The sequence below is a fragment of the Tiliqua scincoides genome, chromosome 1, assembly GCF_035046505.1.
Source record: "Tiliqua scincoides isolate rTilSci1 chromosome 1, rTilSci1.hap2, whole genome shotgun sequence".
NCBI classification, from domain to species: domain Eukaryota; kingdom Metazoa; phylum Chordata; class Lepidosauria; order Squamata; family Scincidae; genus Tiliqua; species Tiliqua scincoides.
In genome coordinates, this window is record NC_089821.1 from 121620479 (window position 1) to 121639800 (window position 19322).

Genomic DNA, 19322 nt, shown 5'->3' on the forward strand with positions numbered 1-19322 from the left:
TCCACAGAACAATAATACATATTCTTGAATAAGGGCAGGGTGACCAGATGTCATAACCGCAAAAGAGGACAAGGCACCCCAAAATGCTGGACATCCAACAAAAATATAGGGCATGACAAAACAAAAAGCTAAAAACATTCATATTGATTTTGTGTGGTTAAAAACCACACTATTTATTAGTAACTTTATTTATTTAGTAACTTTATTACTTATTATTAAATTTAAAACAACATTATATATAATTTATTAATTACAAGAAGGCTATGAGCTGCCTGCAAGAGCCCTCTTACAGGAAAAGGAGGGCATTGTTCTTTTCTAGGACATCAAGTTCTTTTCGAGGACATGAGGCTAAAAAAGAGGACACGTCCTGGAAAAAGAGGTCATCTGGTCACCCTGAATCAAGGGCAATTAACGATCTCCATATGTGCAGGAGCTCCATTTGAGCAAGGATTCTCCAAATTCAATTTGAATATCAGGAATCAGCCCAGGGGAATGTGAATTTCTGTTGTGCAATAGGAAAAAAATCACCCCCAAGATCATTTGACACGTACAAGGGCAAAACTTGACGATATGTGATTGATTGAGGCCCGTGTGTGTATTTTAAGGTAAACAGCAGCTGCACAGAAGGCTGATGCAGACTGTACACTTATTCAGGCATCTGACATTTGCCCAAATTGGACTGGGGCGTTGGTGTGGGGGTGAGATATGTTTTCCCTAATACAGCATATAGCAGTGAACCTAAGTTAAAGAATTACATTCTTTCCCTTGTACTACAGTCTTCTTCCAGATTCTTTTCCTGCCCCCACCACAACTGCCACTACATTTAAAATAAATTAAAAGGGATGGACATCAGATCACAAATCTTCCGCCTATTATCTAGTTGGCCCTAGTCTAATCAGCCTCACAAGGTTGTTGTGCAAATAAACTCAGCATCCATGAACAGCTCAAAGAAGTAGGATTCAAATGGCACAATAATAACAATAAATAACTGACAGCCCAATCTTATCCAACCTTCCAGCACCAGTGCAACCACAATGCAGCCCCAGGGTAAGAGAACAAATGTTCCCAAACCTTCAGGAGGCCTCTGTAACTGCACCCCCAACACAGGAAGCAGTGCATACCCCATAGGCACAGCAGCACCGGCACTGGAAAATTGGATAGGATTGGGCTGCCAAATAGCAAATTTTTGTAGAAGCTGTCAAATATACCTCACTACATGCATTTGAATTTAATGCATGAATTGCATTGTTAAGGGAGGGTGTGTTAGAGATTCATGATTATTACATTTGAAAGCAAGGATACATCTAAGGTCTGAATAATAGAGACTGATTAACATAATACTATGTAACAAAATGTCCCCAAAACAAGCAATTATGTCTCTTTGTGGTATCTATTTTTAGGTTTCTACTGGATCATAAACCAAACATTCTAAAATGGAAAGCAATGCAACTCCTGAAGCATCTTCCCTTTTCACCTTGGGAAATATTAAGAGACGTGTGAGGGAGAAGAAGAACGGACCTCTAAAATTTGCAAAGCTGAATACTTCTCTTGCATATAAAATCAAAACTAAAACAATAAGTGAGTATTACATTATGGAGAATGCATATCATACTCAGAATAGAACATAATTTTGTAAGTTTTCTCAGTGGTAGCATTTTTTAAAAACCTGGTGAGAGCTGTCTGAAAAAAAGGCTGATGTAAAAAAGAAAAGTGATTTCCCATTATAAATTTGTTTCCAAATTATATTATTTTCACTGGTGCAATAGGTAAACAGTGAGTCAATAGATGTCACATTGGGTAATATTACCTAGTAGTTGGAGAGCATATACAGGAATATACAGTATATTGCTGTTGGAGAGCATATATAGCATATAATAATAATAATAATAATAATAATAATAATAATAATAATAATAATAATAATAATAATAATAATAATAATAATAATAAAACTTTATTTATACCCCACCCTTCTCCCTAAAAGGGACCCAGTATACAGTATATATATCCTCCCCAAAGTAAACTTTCAGTCTTTTAGTTCTGTTAAAGGTTACCCTACTTTTGGATTTTTATTCACCAAGACAACTTACGATTTTGGGGGGTTTGGGGAATACCAAATTGACTGCCCAATCCTGAACAGTGCATGCCAGTTTATCACTGGCACGCACTATCACAAACGTGCCATAAGGCACGTTTGCGGTCCCTAGCACCAGGCAAGTGCCGGTGCAAGCCCAGTGCTGGCCAGCACAGGGCTAGTGCCAGGCGGCCACTATTATTCTGCCGCTTGGTGGTTGCATAGACCGCCGACCAGCAGAGAGGTGGGTGGGGGGAGGCACGGAGGAGGTGTTCCAGGGAGGGGGAAACAGGCAGAGGGCAGGGAGAGGGTAGGGAGGAGGCGTTACAGGAAAGGGGAAGGCGGGGAGGGGGCAGGGAGGAAGTGTTCCGGAGGGAAGGAGAGAGGCGGGAGCGGTGGAGCAAAGCTCCACCAGATCCAGAGCCTCCGTGTCGGGCTCACTGCCTGATACGGAGGCTCTTGATTCTCGGCCAACCTTTTGGCTGGTGTTGAATCAAGAAGCCCCACTCTGGGGCTACTCTCTTTATCCAGGGGAAGGGGACAAAAGTCCCCTTCTCCCGAGGCACTGCTGGCGGCTGCCTAGTGCGTGCAGGATGCGGCAGCAGCCATTTTTGGCACCACTGCAGTCCTGTACCCTAGGCAGCTCAGGATGGGGCTGATAGCCATTACAAGAAAGAGCTTGGAACTGGAGGAATTAGCTTCTACCACCTGAAGATGGGAATTAAATTTGGAAAGTTATGTGCCCTTCAACTACTAGAAAATACTACCCAGTTTGTTTTTTATTAACTTGTTACATAGAGTACCATGAAGAATTAATGTCCAGTTTTGTTAATATAAAGACCACAGAGATACCTTGACTTTTATCCACTTGACTTTCATCAACAGAAGTGCAAGGTACTGCTGTACCACATCTGTCTTTCCTTTTGCTATCTGCCTTGCAGGAAAGCCAGGCAGTGATGAAGACATAATTGATTTTATTATTATTATTATTATTATTATTATTATTATTATTTCTTGCATATCACAGCTGCCTGTTCTTTAGCTGGGCTTGGAGTTAATTACTAGTTGGGCCCCACCCAGGGACCTAAGATGTAATGAATTTACGAATAATGTGCGCTGAACCAAGCAGGGTAGCTTTTTGAATTTGTTCAGGTGTTTTAAATGTACTTCAAGCATTTTTGGGACTGCACCCAGTGTACCAATCACCACTGGGATAACCTCTGATGGTTTGCACCATAATCTTTGGATTTCAATTTTTAATTCCTGATATTTACTAATTTTTTCATGCTTTTTCATCAATTCTGCTATTGCCAGGTATTGCTATGTTGATAATGCTCACTTTATTTTTTATTATTACTGTAATATCTGGAGTAGCATCATCATCATCATCATCATCAACAACAAGTGGGGAAACAGCTACTTTTGTTTCTCCTGTAGCCCTTGGTGCAAGTTGAAATCTGTCCTGTACCTAGCATGGACTAATCAAATTGAGTCTGCATTCAACCTCCTGCATTCCTTTTTAAGACTGTTACAAACTGCAGTCATTTTTAATTATTTTTTAATTAACAGTTAATTGTTTTTCCTATGTGTTCTCTTAACTCTATTCTGATTATTTTAGTAAACTGTAAATTCTAAATTTCAGAAGGTGGTCAGCTGAGAGTGCAGGATATGTTGACTTCATTTTTTATAGAGGCAAGAGAAGTTTTTCCTATATGCAATCTCTAATTCTGAATTTATGAAGATACAAGAATTATTCCTAAGATGTCAAAACTTGGTGACATGAGAATGATCTCTTAGCCTAATACCTTCCCACATATTAAGAGGGGCAAACATATATTTCCTTGTCCAAACTCTCTCTGAATTCATGCTTTTTTTGGAGATAAAAGGATTTTCATCATATACATATTAGTCATATGATGATTTTAGAAAACAAGATGTGTTGCTCCTTAGCACAATGCTTCTGATCACATTAAATATAATTTTTTATTGTGGAGCAAGAGTAGTTTTGGCATTGTACAACTTCTACATATGAATTATTTTTACAGGCAGAGATCTAAAGACTCAGCCTCAGAATTGCCTGCAAATGCATTAAAGAACCAGAATATAGGCGTACCTTGGTATCCACAGATTTGGTATCCATGGTTTCAGTTATCCGCAGATACTGCAATGCCCTTTTAAAAGATAGGAAACATGAAGGGGAACATTAAAAATAACTGTATCATACTGCAGTTAAACAGATGCATTTTCAGGGCTGCAGGCAGCCCTCCGAGCTGCCTGCAGCCTCTTTCTGGTTGCTAAAGTCCTTTCTCCCAATGTCAACCCAGAATGCGTTGTGACCACAAAGAGAATATATCACAGTGCATTCTGGGGCAACATTGGGGGTAGGAGGAGTCTCCAGTGACCAGGAAGAGGCTGCAGGCATCTTGGAAAGCAGCTCTTTTAAAAGGATGTCCTTGGTATCTACAGATCCCAGGTATCTGTGGGGGGGGGGGGAATGGAACCCCTGTAGATACCGGGGTAAGCCTGTAATTACAAATTCATGCATGGTCAGATTTTTTTGTTGAAAGACATTAATATACTAGTTAAAGTGTCTCAAACTGTTATTTATTTGTTTTAATGCAGGCAATTCTACACTTTTAAAGACTTCTCTGAAACTCAATAACAAGGCACTGGCCATGGCCCTCAGCGCAGAGAAAGAAAATTCTCGCAGGCTGAAAAATGAAAAACTCTTACTACAAAAGGAAGTGGATGAACTGCATCTGCAGAATGTCTTACTTCGCCGAAAGCTAAATTTTCTGGTACATTCTAGAAAGACTCATTATGGGGGCTAATAATCTATTAGTGTCTTTTGAAAATAAAATAATTTGAATATATTTCTACATAAAATACCATATTTTTCGCTCCATAAGATACACTTCCCCCCCCCCAAAAGTGGGGGGGAAGTGTGTGCGTCTTATGGAGCGAATACTGGGGGCAAGGTCCGCACCGGGGCAAGGTCCTCATTTGCACAGGCACCACAGGGGGAGGGCAGGTGGAGAACAAAGGGGGCCAAGGTCTGCACCGGGGGCAAGGTCCTCATTTGCGCAGGCGACACAGGGGGAGGGCAGGCTTACTTTAAAAGTAAGTTTTCGTCCTCTAAAAACTAGGTGCGTCTTATGGTCAGGTGCCAATAACCACAATTCAGTGCTAGTCACACATAGCAGCTAATAACCAAAAACGCAGTAAGGATAAACATAAGAACATACAAAGAACCCCACTGGATCAGACAAAAGGCTCATCTAGCCCAGGTTCCTGTATCTCACAGTAGCCCACCAGATGCTTCAGGGAGCACACAAAACAAGATACCTGCATCCTATTGCCACTCCCTTACACCTGCACATGCCTGATCTTGGAAGCTAAGCAGGGTCAGGCCTGGTTAGTACTTGGATGGGAGACCGCATGGGAATACTTGGTGCTGTAGGCTTATACCATAGTCTTTCAAGACTGAAGGTTGCCAACCAGAGATAAGCTGCTTCTAAAATCGGGAGGTTGCACATACCCATCATGGCTTGTAACCTGTGATGAACTTTTCTTTTAGAAATCTGCCCAATCCCCTTTTAAAGGCATCTAGGCCAAATGCCATCACTACATTCTGTGGCAAGGAGTTCCACAGACGGTACATGTTGGGTGAAGAAATATTTTCTTTTGTCTGAACTCTCCTGACACTCAATTTTAGAGGATGTTCCTGGGTTCTGGTGTTGTGTGAGAGGGAAAAGCACATCCCTCTGTCCACTCTATCCATACCTTACATAATTGTGTAATTTCAGTCGTGTCCTCCTTTGGGCACCTTTTCTCTAATGAGCCCCAAACACTATAGCCTTTCTTCATACAGGAGGTGCCCCAGCCTAGTAATCAAATTGGTTGCTCTCTTCTGCACCTTCTCCAGTTCCACTATGTCCTTTTTGAGATGTGGCATCCAGAACTAGACACAGTACTGCTGGTGTGGCCTTACCATCAATTTGTACAATGACTTAATAATATGAGCTGTTTTATTCTCCGTCCCTTTTTTATTTATTCCAAGATCTTGTGGATCCTTCTGTTTCAAAAAATCAACATGGCCAATTCAGTGAGACCTTGATATGTATTATGATTCAGATGAACATCTATCTACATCTGCTTTGGTTTTCTGCACAGATCTTTCTTGCTAGATAAGACAGAAATGTTTATCACGTTTGCTTCTTGGTCTCATTCCATGCCAACTGACTGTTCACACAGTGACCAGGGTTGTGCACAAGCACCTGATAATCATAAGAATTAGCTGATTGCTGGAAAGAAGGGAGCAGAGGAATTAAGGCTGCAATCCTAACCCCTTATGTCAGTGCTTTCCAGCACTGACATAAGGGCAATGCAGCTCTGAGGTAAGGGAACAAACATTCCCTTACTTTGAGGAGGCCTCCGTGAGTGACACCCAACTGCAGGATGCAGCACACGTCCCATTGGCACTGCTATGCCAGTGCTGGAAAGTACTGACATAAGGGGTTAGGATTGCGCCCAAAAGCTCTTTTCAGACTAAAAGCTTTTCTCAAACAGTCATTGGGTTCTATTACCTGTTTTCTAATAGAGCAGTGTTTCTTAACCAGGGTAGGGGTACCACGAGGTACTTGAGGCAGGGTGCAGTACTACTTGCAAGAACCCCAGACACCCACCACCTGGCAGTGAGACCAGCAATGCAACACGACAAACAGAGGTAGAAGGCTCAGCTTGACAGGCAGACCTCCACCATGTGCTTTTTGCATTTTCTAAAAAAGGCCCTCCTGTTTGCCCTGACCCTCCCACCAATGTCTGCAGTGTTGCATCTGGCCTCTCAACCTGGAAGCAACTAGCGATGACATCAACCCAGTTACTTCTGGTGGAATTCCAATAGGTGAGCCATGCAAAGTGGTATGGCAGAGGAAAAACATTGAGAAACACTTTAATAGAGCTACACAAGGAAGACAATGTTTTGATTCCCCAGGTTACTGAATGCAAGTGTTTTCCTTTTCAGCTCTTGTTGATGTAACTTTGTACTGGTTAAGGAGCCAGAAGTAGGGAGCTTAGGATTCAAAGTAATCTTGTTCAGCACTGGTGCAACAGATTCATAAGGCTTACTCTATATCTAGTGCTGAAACTGAGCAGGCTGGAGGTTTCTTCAGGGTAAAGGAATATTTGTTCCCTTACCCCATGTAGAGCACCAGTCTGCTCACTCACAGCCCAATCCTGAGCTGCCTGGGGTGTGGGGCTGCAGTGGTGCAGAAAATGGGTGCCACCGCATCCTGCATGTTCCAGACAGCTGCCGCCGGCTCTCTGGGAGAAGGGGACTTCTTCCCCTAAGTGAAGAGAGTAGCTCTGCAATGGGGCTACTTGATTCACCGCCAACCAAAAGGTCGACCAAAAGGTGAGCCTGACATGGAGGATCTGGATCTGGTGGAGCTTGCTCCACTGGTTCCACCTCCCTCCCCCGGAATGCCTCCTCACCGCCTCCTCCCTACTCTCTCCCCACCCTCCACCTGCCTGCCTCCTCCCTGGAACGCCTCCTCCCCGTCTCCTCCCATATCCCCACCTACCTCTCTGCTACTCAGTGGTCCACGCAACAGAGCTCCAGTGGCTGTCCAATGCTAGCCCAGCGCTGGCCAACGCTGCCAGCACCAGTGCTTGGACCCACATACTGTACGACAGTAAGCACTGGAGGTAAGGATCTTTTTCTGTTATTATTATAAATAAATAAGATATTATTTCTTTTTAGATCTTTTTTTAAGGTAAACCTAGGCGGGTCTCGATACAGTGTCATTTTAAAAAGTGAGTCCTGGTGCTAAAAAATTTGGAAACCACTGATATAGACCTCTTTGTGAAATACTGTTATTGAAAAGCAGTATATAAATATTTTTAATAATATTTTCCTTCCCCCGCCAACCTTTTCTCCTAGCTGCCTTTAGCTCTATAAAAGAAAACTTCACTCTAAAGTTTTGTTTATTTTAATACACAGAATAAAACTCTTATAGAAACAGAAGCATTCTTGAACAACAACCTCTTAACTGCAATTGAAGTAAGCACCCTTTCTGAGGTATGTTTCTGCTGTGTGGTCATTATCCATAAATCAAAGGAGAGATGACTAGTATGTCTGTGTATTCATTTATTGAATTATATTGCCATATTTTTGCTATGAAGACATTAACAGTCCAATTCCATCCAGGGCTTATGGTGACAGATCTTGCAGTCCACCATCATAAGCCCTGGACCAATGACACAAAAGCCATGCCATCATCGTGCACTTCAGTGCCACTGACATAAACAGCCAAAGGCCCCAATGTGCTCAGCAGCTGCTCCCAAATGCCCTGCTGGAGCAGGAAAGTTAGTGGTGAGTGTGGTTCAGAGGAGGGTGGTTTGGAACAGGGAGTGGACCAGGCAACAGATGGAGGCGGGAAGGGAAGATTTTGGGGGCAGTGGTGCATGCCAAATTCCTATCCCTCTTTCCACACCCCAAAATTCCACCCAAAGCCCCCTTGGACTTATGTCAGCAAAACACCTATGGGGAGATAAGTATGAAAAAGTTTTACTTACCTCTCCTGGGCTGTCTAGTCAGCCCCTCCATTGCATGCAGCATATGTTCACTCAGTGTTGCTGCATGCTGTGGGCCGGCTGGGGTAGGATTCTGATCTGACAGCCCAATCCTAACAAAAGCCCCATTCTGCAGTGCAGCTGTGCCAGTGCAGCCTCTGCTGCATCCAGCACAGGAATAGAGACTGCTGGAGATCTTCCCAAGGGAAGAGGATATTCCTTATGAGGCTGTAGCAGCTGCAAGCCTGTGTAACGCCTAAGCCCTTTCAATTAAAGAAAAAAGGGCCCTTTCAATTAAAGAAAAAAGTCATTTAACAATAGCCTTGTTAATGCAGGAAAGGGCAGCTGGCAGATAATCATTCTCTCTCCAGGTGCTTAGAATAGCTTCACACCAAGGCAAGTGACCCCTTTCTCCCCCCCCAACACATGATTATCACAAGTGATTATCACCTCCTCTTTGCATTCTTTCCCCATGCTGCACTCCCGGTGGGGTCGCTGCTTCTGAGTGAAGCCTTTCTAAGCGTCTGCAGAGAGAATGATTGATTGTCTGCTTGATGCCTCTGTCCTGCATTACAAAGGTAAGAAAGGCTGTTTTTAAATCACTGAGCAAAGGAACATTGTTGGTTTTTTTGAATGGATTTCCTTTAACATGATTTTTGGCATCTACATGGGTTCTGAGAATGGAACCGTCATGGACACTGAGACTCAACCTGTACATACTACATACTTCAAACATACTACATTATATTGCTGTACAAAACAGTTACTGCTTTTGTAATAGTAAAATGATACTGTTTGTGCAAAATTAAGGAAGGATTTTGTAGTTCTTCAGAATGAATATTTTCTGTTATTAAAATACAAATTGTTCAGAGTGTGCACAAAATCTATATTTTAAACAAAATTGCATCTGTGCTTTTTATATGTTGCATAGCTGAAGTTGCTGAGGTTTAAGCTGTATAGTACAACAATATGCTCATCAGTTAATTTTTCCCTTTAATTGCCCTTGTACTCCAAAAACTTCCCAAAAGTTAAAACATTTTTTTTCTTTTTTAATAGTGTGTTCAAAAACTGGAAGAAGATCAGTGCAACAGTGTTGATCATCAACCTGAGACCTCTGATCTCCCAGTTAGGTAATATTTGATTTTGTTTACCACATTAGATAGAAATCAGACTTTGAACTTGTCATAAAACTTGCCAGAAATGTTTGTAGATCAGAACTGCAGTATGCTGTAAAGTCAACTGAGTTCCAGTGAAAGTTGCTTCAGAGTTTATTTTTAAACACAGAAAAAAGTAATTGCATTTCCAGGTACATGTATACACACTGTTGTTAATACATTGAGACTTTTGGTTGCAATTCTGTACACAGTCTGCCTGCTCAAATAATATTTAAGTTGTAATGATTAAGCTCCTTTCCCTTCTTTTTCCTCATCTGTTTCCTTAGGGAAGCCTCAGAGTCAGGTTAACTAGGGAAGAGGCTTCTCTGAGGCATTTTGAAATGATTGCCGTTACAGAAAGACCATGTGATTAGGCAGACTGGTCATTTTTTATATTATCAATCTTCATTGTCTGGGTCCAAAAAAGAAAAAGAGCTCAAGCCCCCTCTTAGTGGTCACCCAAGCTCATTTTGTTGGCACGGGGGTGGGGAGGAAATGACCTAAATGATGTTGGCTTACATTAAGTCAAGCCCAAGGATGTTTGTGAGTACTGTATTTCATCTTGGCTCCCTTAGAGTTCATCTGTGTGTGGTCAGGTTTACCTTCTTCCTTGGATCAGAGAGGTGTAATGGAGTCTAACACTGATGTCTGGATATATGTACAGATAGGGATTAGAGAGGGGCAGCCTGATCTTACCTAAATTCCCCCATGCTGATGCACTGGCGCCAACAAGGCTTCCACTGCATCTCACAGGATAATTTAGCAGGTGGAAAGTCTCACTGAGATAAGAGAACATTTGTCCTCTTGCCCTGGGGAAAGCCCCAGCTGCTACTATCAGTTAACTCAGACTTGCACCAGTGATATCACTGGCATAAGTCTGTGTGGATCTGTGTTGGCAGATCAGGCCCGGGAAGGGGGATAGAATAAAGTGCCTGCCAGAGTTGCTGATCCTGCCCCCTGCCGGGTCCAATCCACCCACCGACATTGCTGCCCTCCCCCAGTCCCATTACACCCTCTCCCTCCATTGCCCTCTACTGCACTCCACTGCCCCTGTGCTGCTTTGCACAGAATTTACCTGCTCTACCAGATGTCCTCCGCTGTGCCAGTGTGCGTGGGAAGGCTCTGTTCTTTTTGCCACCAGGCCTGGAGACTGCATTGTCACAGCATGTTTTATGACACATTTTTGATAGCAATCAGCTGTCAAAACTCCCTTGAGGAATTTTATTTTGCTTTAAAGTTTGCCAGTAATCATTTGCCTTTTTTTTTTTTGCTAAGGTCTCCACCTAAGGTTAGCATCCATCTCCCAAGCCATCTTTATAAATCTGCTTTATACCCCCTTCTATTTTCTCTCCTCAATAAATTCCATCTCTTGTTTTAACTATTCTCCTGCTTCGTGTCTGTTGAACTAAATCAGAGCTTTGCCCCAGTCCTCTTGAACCATTGGGTTCTAGGTCAGGGTATAGGCTTTTGGGAATCTTTCACAAGTGGAAGGGAGCCTTTCTAGAATAGTCTATCTTTCCCTGTCTGGCTTTGTCTTTGTGGTGGCAGCACAGTCCACCATTTTGGCTCTGGGCAAAGGGCAGGTCTGTGAGAAGGGTAGGAGCAATCAGTCACAAGAACCAGGGTTCCTCCCCCACCCAGTATCACAGAAGTCAGTCAGATTGAAGTAGCCTGTATGCAGGGCAACAACTTTTTGCTGGCAAAATAAACATAATTGTCCAATTCTTTCTGGTTCAGCTGTCATGTATATTTTGCCAACTAACATATTATACCAGCATGGCTCATTAACCATTTCCAGGTATTTTGTATTGAAAACAGATTTTCTGCTTACAAAGGTAACATACCGAAGCAAGTTGAGTGTGTACTTCTAGGATCAGTAACAATTGATTCAAATCATATTAGAATTTTTTTAAGCATTAAAAAAAATGTTTTGTCTAAAAATGTATAAAAATACATTGTCTTCAATATAATTATACTGTTAAAACAACTTACAATGTTAAGGGTTCACTTTTAAAATTTTCTTTTTAATAATATTTCCTTTCAGATCTAGAAAGTTATATGCAAGTGATCTTTTCATTACAAGACATGATGGAAAACAGCAAGATAGCATCTCCATATGTGAAGGAGATGCTCTTTTTAAACAGACACCCGTATTATCAAAGGAAACTGAAGAAAATCAAATCAATATTGATTTATTAACTTCTGAGAAAAATATACAAAAATCAAATGAAATAAATAAAATGGAAACAGTATTTGTCACAAATACATGTTCAGGAGGTATGCTGCATTCATTTTATTATACTCAATTCATTATTCTTTCATAGACTTTTTTCAGCCAGGTATTGCAAAATGCAGGAGTCTCTGTGGAATAAGAAAGATAAATAAAATATATGATGCACACATCAGCATGTAGAACAAAAACAAGTACTCCTGTTACCCAAATTTATTGTTGTAATTATACTTTAAACGGTGGCGATCCTGGCCCTGGTACCGCTTGGGGCCATGACCGCAAGCTGCCGCCATCCCCACTGGCCAGGCTGCCACCCCCTGCCTCCCTTCCGGAAGCCCAGGGAGGCTGCACGCTGCCTTTTTGACTCTTGAAAGACCTTGTAAAACCCTTGGAAGGCTGAACAACATCACTTCTGGTTTCACAGAAGAAACCAGAAATGATGTTTTTATGCCCTTATAAGGCATTCTGAGGGCCAGGGAAGACTTCCAAGCTGGCTTAAAAACATCACTGTGAGTGGAGAGTGGCACAGCACAATTCACTTAATGAGGCAGAAAAAGCTGGAAGTTGTAATTGTAGATCTATGCTTGCTGCCTTCTTTTTTTCTTCCTCCATCTTACAGACCATTGGTGCTTGAAATGAAAATGAAAGCAATTTTCAACAATCCACAGCCATATTAAAACTATATGAATCAACTTGCAGATTTATTTTTAATAGTTTATTCTGATTTTGTTTTGTTTTCAGAAAATCAGTCTTGTGTGAAACATAGTTCTAGTGGTACCTTTATGCTGGACCTTAAAGCACCTTCTGTGGGAGTAACGCACCCGAGAGCACATAACTGTAGTCCTTTTGCAACCCATGAATATGTGACTGAAAGGAAAAAACAAGCAATGTCCTGCTTATCAAATGTTCAATCTATGAACAATTTCGATACTAAAACAGACCAAAATTGCATGTTCCATTGTGACAATGGGAAAGTTCTCACTACAAATGAGATAGCCCCAAATAGTGCTGTAAACACTGAGCCATCTTCCCAACTTAACACTGAGCCTGCTCACAAAGCCAAAGTACATTTTATAAATGATCAAAAGCCGGAAGAAACTGTGTATGATACTGACATGGAACTGACTGCTAGTGAACTAGGTGAGATACTCATAGTTAAATCAAAAGTCAAAGATAAGAGTGCTAATATAGTCAAAGCTGATAAAATTTCCATAAATTTGAGAAAAGTGCGATATTCAAGAACTGAAAAACAAATAAAGGAGAAATATAACAATGAACCAGAAAAACATACTAAAAAACTTCTGAATAGTAGAAAGATTAAAAACATCAGCACTACTAAATCTCAAAATTTTGAACCACAGACAAAAGAACTGTTTCAAAGAAAAACTACTCAGGAAATGAAAGTGAAGAGCACCAGTGAGTATAAGGTTGGAGAAGTTTCCATTAATGGCAACAAGAATAACAAACAGATGCACCTAGGAAGACTTGCAAACCCAAAGAGTCCACAGACTACTAATATTTTACAAAATGAACACACAAAAGACATTGATGAGACAGTAAAGAATTCGGACAACCAGGCTCCACAACAAGACTTTGATGCACCTAATAGTAAAGTGCCAGGAGAATACTTTATTGAAAATTTGCCATTTATAGAAAGCCATATTTTGGATGTAACCACTTCAAAACAGAATTTATTAGATTTGGATGTAAGCACCAAAGCAACAATGAAAAAGAAGACCTATCCTGTGGCTTCCAAGATGAATAATTCAAATTGCTTTGGAATAGAAAATGAGAGGCGTTTAAGAAGAAATTTAAAAGGTTGTGGATCAAAGAAATGTGAACCTGAGTACCAGACAAAACCAGAGCAAAAGACCAATGTAACAACTGAATATAGCAACAAAGAAGTTAATTGGTATTGCAAAACAGCAGAGAGCTCAACTAATTCTTTAGATGTTCCAAATACAGATCAAATCAATGAAGCGTTTTCACAGGGTGATGCAAGAAGAATTTTTGCAAAAGCTAGCCGGAAAACATATGTTATATGTTCAGGCTCTCTTGCTCAGAAAAAAACTTGTGTGAAAGAATTACATGATGAAAATGCTTCACTGACTGATATTACCCTTAAGAAAGCTGAAAACATAAAAAGAATTTTTAATGTTCAGAATATTACACCTTTGTGTTCTTTAACGGAGAGTCAGTTTTGTGCAGACACATTCAAAAAAAAGATAGATTCCATATCAACATCAAACAGAAATACCTTTGTCATTTGTTCAAATGATGAAGATAAAAGCAAAGAGGAAACTCTTGCTAATACTATTGAAACAGGCGTTGAGTTTCATAAAATTCCAAAAAGCAACCTAATGCTGAAGAACTCTGAAACCCTGCAAAGAACTTATCAAGAAAACAATGAGTATGCTCTTACAGAGAAAGTGGACAAAACTTATAACACATCTTGCAATAGAACACCAGTACTAGATTTTGGTATGTGTAGCATTTGCACACTTTAGTACAGCCTGATCTTGTCAATTCTTTTCTTCAGGTTATTGGTTGGGTGTTGTAGTTTTAAGAATGCCTAATGTAAATCATTCAAGTGTGAGTCCCTGTTCAAACTGAAACAAATGTGGTTGAATTATAGGACTTGGCTGCAGGTTGTGGACAGTGTGGTATCCCCTGAATTATAGCTGAAAGCATGCATATACATGTATTAGTCAACGAGTTTGTGGCATGAAGTGGTACTTATGTATCCATTGTGAAATTGCACAGTGGTATTCAGCAACATTTAAGCTTTGCATAGAAATATCACAGATTGTACCTCTGGTATTCCATGACCTTCATGGCTGGCTCAGCTCATGAGCATTTTAGGCTGACTTCGGGAATTGGCAGTGGTAGCTTCATATCCCACTTTCTGCCATCTGCGTATGAAGGCGGAGACTTGGCAGCACTTCCACCTTCCCCTTCTATGAATGGGAGGGAGGCATAGTAACTTCTTCTCTGATCTGCCCCTCAGAAGCCCCATACATAGTGGCTGCAGAGTCTAGATGGCAGTCCATTTTGAGATGAGGAAGGTGGGACAAAGCAGCAATGGAGTAACTTTCTCAACAAGGAAAGTTGTTCCATTGCTGCCTCCTCCTGCCCCCCCCCCCAAATGTGAACACCCCCCAGGGGCTCCTGTCAATATTGCAGCAGCCTCTACACAGGTTGCTCCCATTCACAAATGAGGGCTGCTGGGAGAAGGCAGCAATGCAATCACTCAGCTGAGAGAGTTGCACTCTCACTGCTGCTGCCACAAATGAGGGTACTAGGGCCTCAGGGTAGGGATTGGTCATAAAACTTCTTTTAATCATGCCAGGCCCTTCATCAAGTTCCCCCCTGGCAAACATCTCAAACCTGATTATTTCTTAAGGCCAGTTGTTACCAATTTCTTTATACCCATATATCTGCAAACTGAGGATTTTTATGCATCTGATCAAGTTAATTCTAGTCATTGAAAGCTTATGTGACAATAAATCTGTTAAAGTCCAATCCTATCCAATTTTCCAGCACCGGCGCAGCTGCAGTGCAGCCCTAAGGTAAGGAACAAATGTTTGCATACCTTGAGGATGCCCCTGTGACTTCCTTCCCATCACAGGATGCATGCATGCCGCATTGGCACAGCTGCACAGGCACTGGAAAATTGGATAGCATTGGGCCCTTAATCCATCAAGATTCCTCAAGACTTGCTTTTTCTGTAATATGGATACTCCTCTGGAATTTTAAAATTTACCATTTTTTGCCATATGTTTACCAATTACACTAGCAGTATTTGACATGTTGAAAACTGAAGCAGTGGCATGGCTAGAGGGGTGCATTGCAAAGAACTAAGTTTTTCAGGGAGTCTCAGTGCAGCATTCAGAGCACACCAGGGCTCTTAGGAGCCATTCTGGGTGGTGAGAGCAAAACGGAGGCAGTTTTGCAAAACTGAGCAAAACGGAGGCAATAATCAACCAATGATTTATGTTTCTATCCTGCCTTTTAAATAAAGTTTATTATTTATTTAGACATTATTTAAAATTTGTGATTCAAGTGTAACTATTCACAGGGAGTAAACCTTTCCAAGAACTGACAAATACCAGCATCCATTCCTTTCCCAAACCCAAGAAAGATTTAGAAGAAAATTCTATCCCACCTGTTAGACGCAGGAGAACCATAGTTTGCTATAAAGAACCCAAACTCAATAGGTTAGTGATTGTTTTGTTATATTCAAATATATTTCCACGCACATTTGCACTATATTTTGTAATTGTTGCTATTTATCAAGTGTATATTTATAACAAAATGCAAAGCAGTCATTCCAATGAGAATCTCCAAAAAACAAAAACAACCCAGAAACTGTTTTAGAAGATGAAATCTCCATTACATGTCCTTTTCCTATCTACTGCTGTGGCTGAGGAGTGACAGAACAATAACATTATGTGTTTTCTGAAACGAATTTCCATAGTAATAGCACTTGATAACTAGATTACCGAAAATGTACCTGTTTGGGGAAATTTTGAGTTTGTTCTCTCTCTCTCTCTCTCTCTCTCTCTCTCTCTCACACACACACACACACACACACACACACACACACACGAGTGCTGCATCAAATCAGGTAACTTTTCTGCAGTGTGCTAACTTATCCTGTGCTTCCTGGGTAGGAGACACTGCTATAAGTTACTGAGGGAGCAAGGATTGATGAGCCAATACATAGATGACAATATGGGAGGATGGAAGGGTGGAAGACAAACATGTGGAAGATATTTGCAGCAGTCACACGTTGAGGCATGGTAGCCCGTTTTGTGAGGTGTAGGAGTTCTTGTTGAGAGTTTGTGTGCATGGAACCCTGAGGCAGGGTACCTAAAGGTTCTGAGAAGAGATGTATTAGGCAGTTTCAGAAGTTCAATTCAATTTTTCTCTTTTTCATTTGTACGAATGGAATAGGAGGTGGGGGGATCAATGTTTCCTGTCCATTGAGTTTACTGGAAGCAGTTTGACTTATATTGTATTACCTCTTTTGTCAGTATAAGCTTACAGTAGGTGTCAGAAGCAAAGGCTGACTTCCATTTTTGGCTCTTCTAGCAGAGTCACAGTGGTGGTAGATACATACATTATATACACCATTACATACACTGTAATGTTTCACTAGCATATAACTGATATTGAGTACAATCCTAACCTACTTTCTAGCACTGACATAAGGGCAATGCATCTCCAAGGTAAGGGGACAAACATCTCCCTACTTTGAGGAGATCTTCATGAGTGCCACCCAACTGCAGGATGCAGCACACATCCCACTGGCACCACTATGCCAGTGTTGGAAAGTTGGTTAGGATTTGGGCCATTATGTCTGCATAGATATCCAAATGCAGCAGATCTCCAAGATCCACTGCCATAGAGGACACAGAAAAAATCCTAAAGCTCTCCAGTCACCATAAATTGTTCATAAGAGACTGTGCCCTTAATTAAATGCATAACTTCTGCAGTTTCAAGAACACTTCATAAACAAACCATGAGGCTTTTAATTATAAATATTAGAAAAATTTTTTTACTGCTGACGATTATCAATGCAGTCTACAATAGATGACTGTTCTGCAATTCTAACCTCAATATCATTAGTAATTTCAGTCTTTGTTTTACAGCAAATTGAGAAGAGGAGATGAGTTCACTGATACAGAGTTTCTTAATTCCCCGGTCTTCAAAGTCAAAAGTAAGCAGAGCTTTAAAAGTAAATCAAGATTACTCTAAAGATGATAGAGGTGGAGATCAAGACAGAAAAGCTTCCATCTGTATTAAACAAATTTTATATTTTCAATCTTTTCTCCCTTATTCCATTCCATTGACTGCATTTTCCTATGAAACAGAATGCTGCCCTGAACTCTTTTACTGTATTAAAAAGTGAATAAGGAGAGCAAGATTATACTTACAAAGTCAAAAACATTTTTATTAAACACTACTATTAGTAAATTTAAACCTTTGAAAGATTGCATAGCATCTTCTACATTAAAACAAAAGAGTTACATTAAGAATTATAAGTTGTCGGTGAGAACAAATTCACATATTTTAAAAGTGTATAATAAATGTTTCAGAGCAATACAAAGTAGAGGTCTTCCATTCTTCGGGAGGGGGAGTCTTTTCTAACATTTCAGACCTATTCTGGTTTATAACTATTGTGATAGATAGAAGGTTGCATTCTATCATGAGGTGACCAAAAGCAAATTGCTTGGATTTTTAATAGTTATATGGAAGATGGAGTGTTGAAATACAAAGAAGAGCAAAGCTGCACTGGCTGAAATTTTCATTTCTACACAGTTATTAAGGATACATGATCTTATCCTTTGCTTCTGGATACCATACTGCAACAGCTTTTCATGGCATCTTGCCCAAGACAAAGAGGGCAGGGCTAGACAACTTCACCCTGCTTACTCTTGAGAGCAAAAAGACAACCCCTTAGCACTCACTTCACTGGGAGCTTGGAAACTACACCACAGGCATTCAGCTGGGCACAGGGGATGATGACCTCTACAGACTCACATAGGGCAAGAAGGCTCAGAAGGCAATTCCTTCTTCCATCTTCCTCCCAGCTGACTCAGGGCCCAATCCTATGCAACTTTCCAGCCCCGGTGTAGCCACAACGCAGCCCCAAGGTAAGGAAACAAATGTTCTGTTATCTTGAGGAGGCCTCTGTGACTGCCTCCCCACCACAGGATGCAGCGCACATCCCATTGGCACAGCAGCACTGGCACTGGAAAATTGGATAGAATTAGGCCCTCAGGCAACAGTCCTATCCACACACTCCTGGGAGTCAGCCCCACTGACTATAATGGGACTTCCGAGTAGACATACATAGGCTTGGGCACACAGTCCAGGTTATCCTCAACTCCCCTTAGCTTGAAAATGATGCTGTTCAGTGCCAGGTCACTTAATGGGAATTCTGCCATCCAACACTTGGATGAGGATGCTGATCTGTCTTGTATAATGGGTACTTGACTGGATTTGGTGGGGCTTCCTACAGGGTGTTTGTGTTAATTTCTCTCAAATGTAGCCCCTAGATCCAGCAGCAAGCAATGGTTGGGGGACTGGGTTGCAGTGATCTGTCATGACTACAACTCTCTATTGAGGTGCTCTGTCCCTGAGTTCAGACTGTTGCACCAAGTGATTGGAGGTTGAGGTTTCTGTCAGTGTACTGCTCATCCTGCCAGTCTCCTTTTCCTGAGCTTGCAGATGTGATCTGAGCAGCAGCATTCACCTCTCCATGGCTCATTGCCTTGGGGAATTT

General features: G+C 41.2%; 1 protein-coding gene across 1 annotated transcript; it reads left to right on the forward strand.

The window, feature by feature from the left end:
- Window positions 1-1433: 1433 nt before the first annotated feature.
- SGO2 (shugoshin 2) lies at window positions 1434-17791 on the forward strand. Its single transcript, XM_066621834.1, has 8 exons — window positions 1434-1578; window positions 4697-4872; window positions 8076-8153; window positions 9704-9777; window positions 10089-10105; window positions 12773-14512; window positions 16110-16248; window positions 17686-17791. Exons 1-8 carry the CDS (start codon window positions 1434-1436, stop codon window positions 17789-17791), a joined length of 2475 nt encoding a protein of 824 aa, XP_066477931.1.
- The last annotated feature ends 1531 nt before the right edge of the window (window positions 17792-19322 follow it).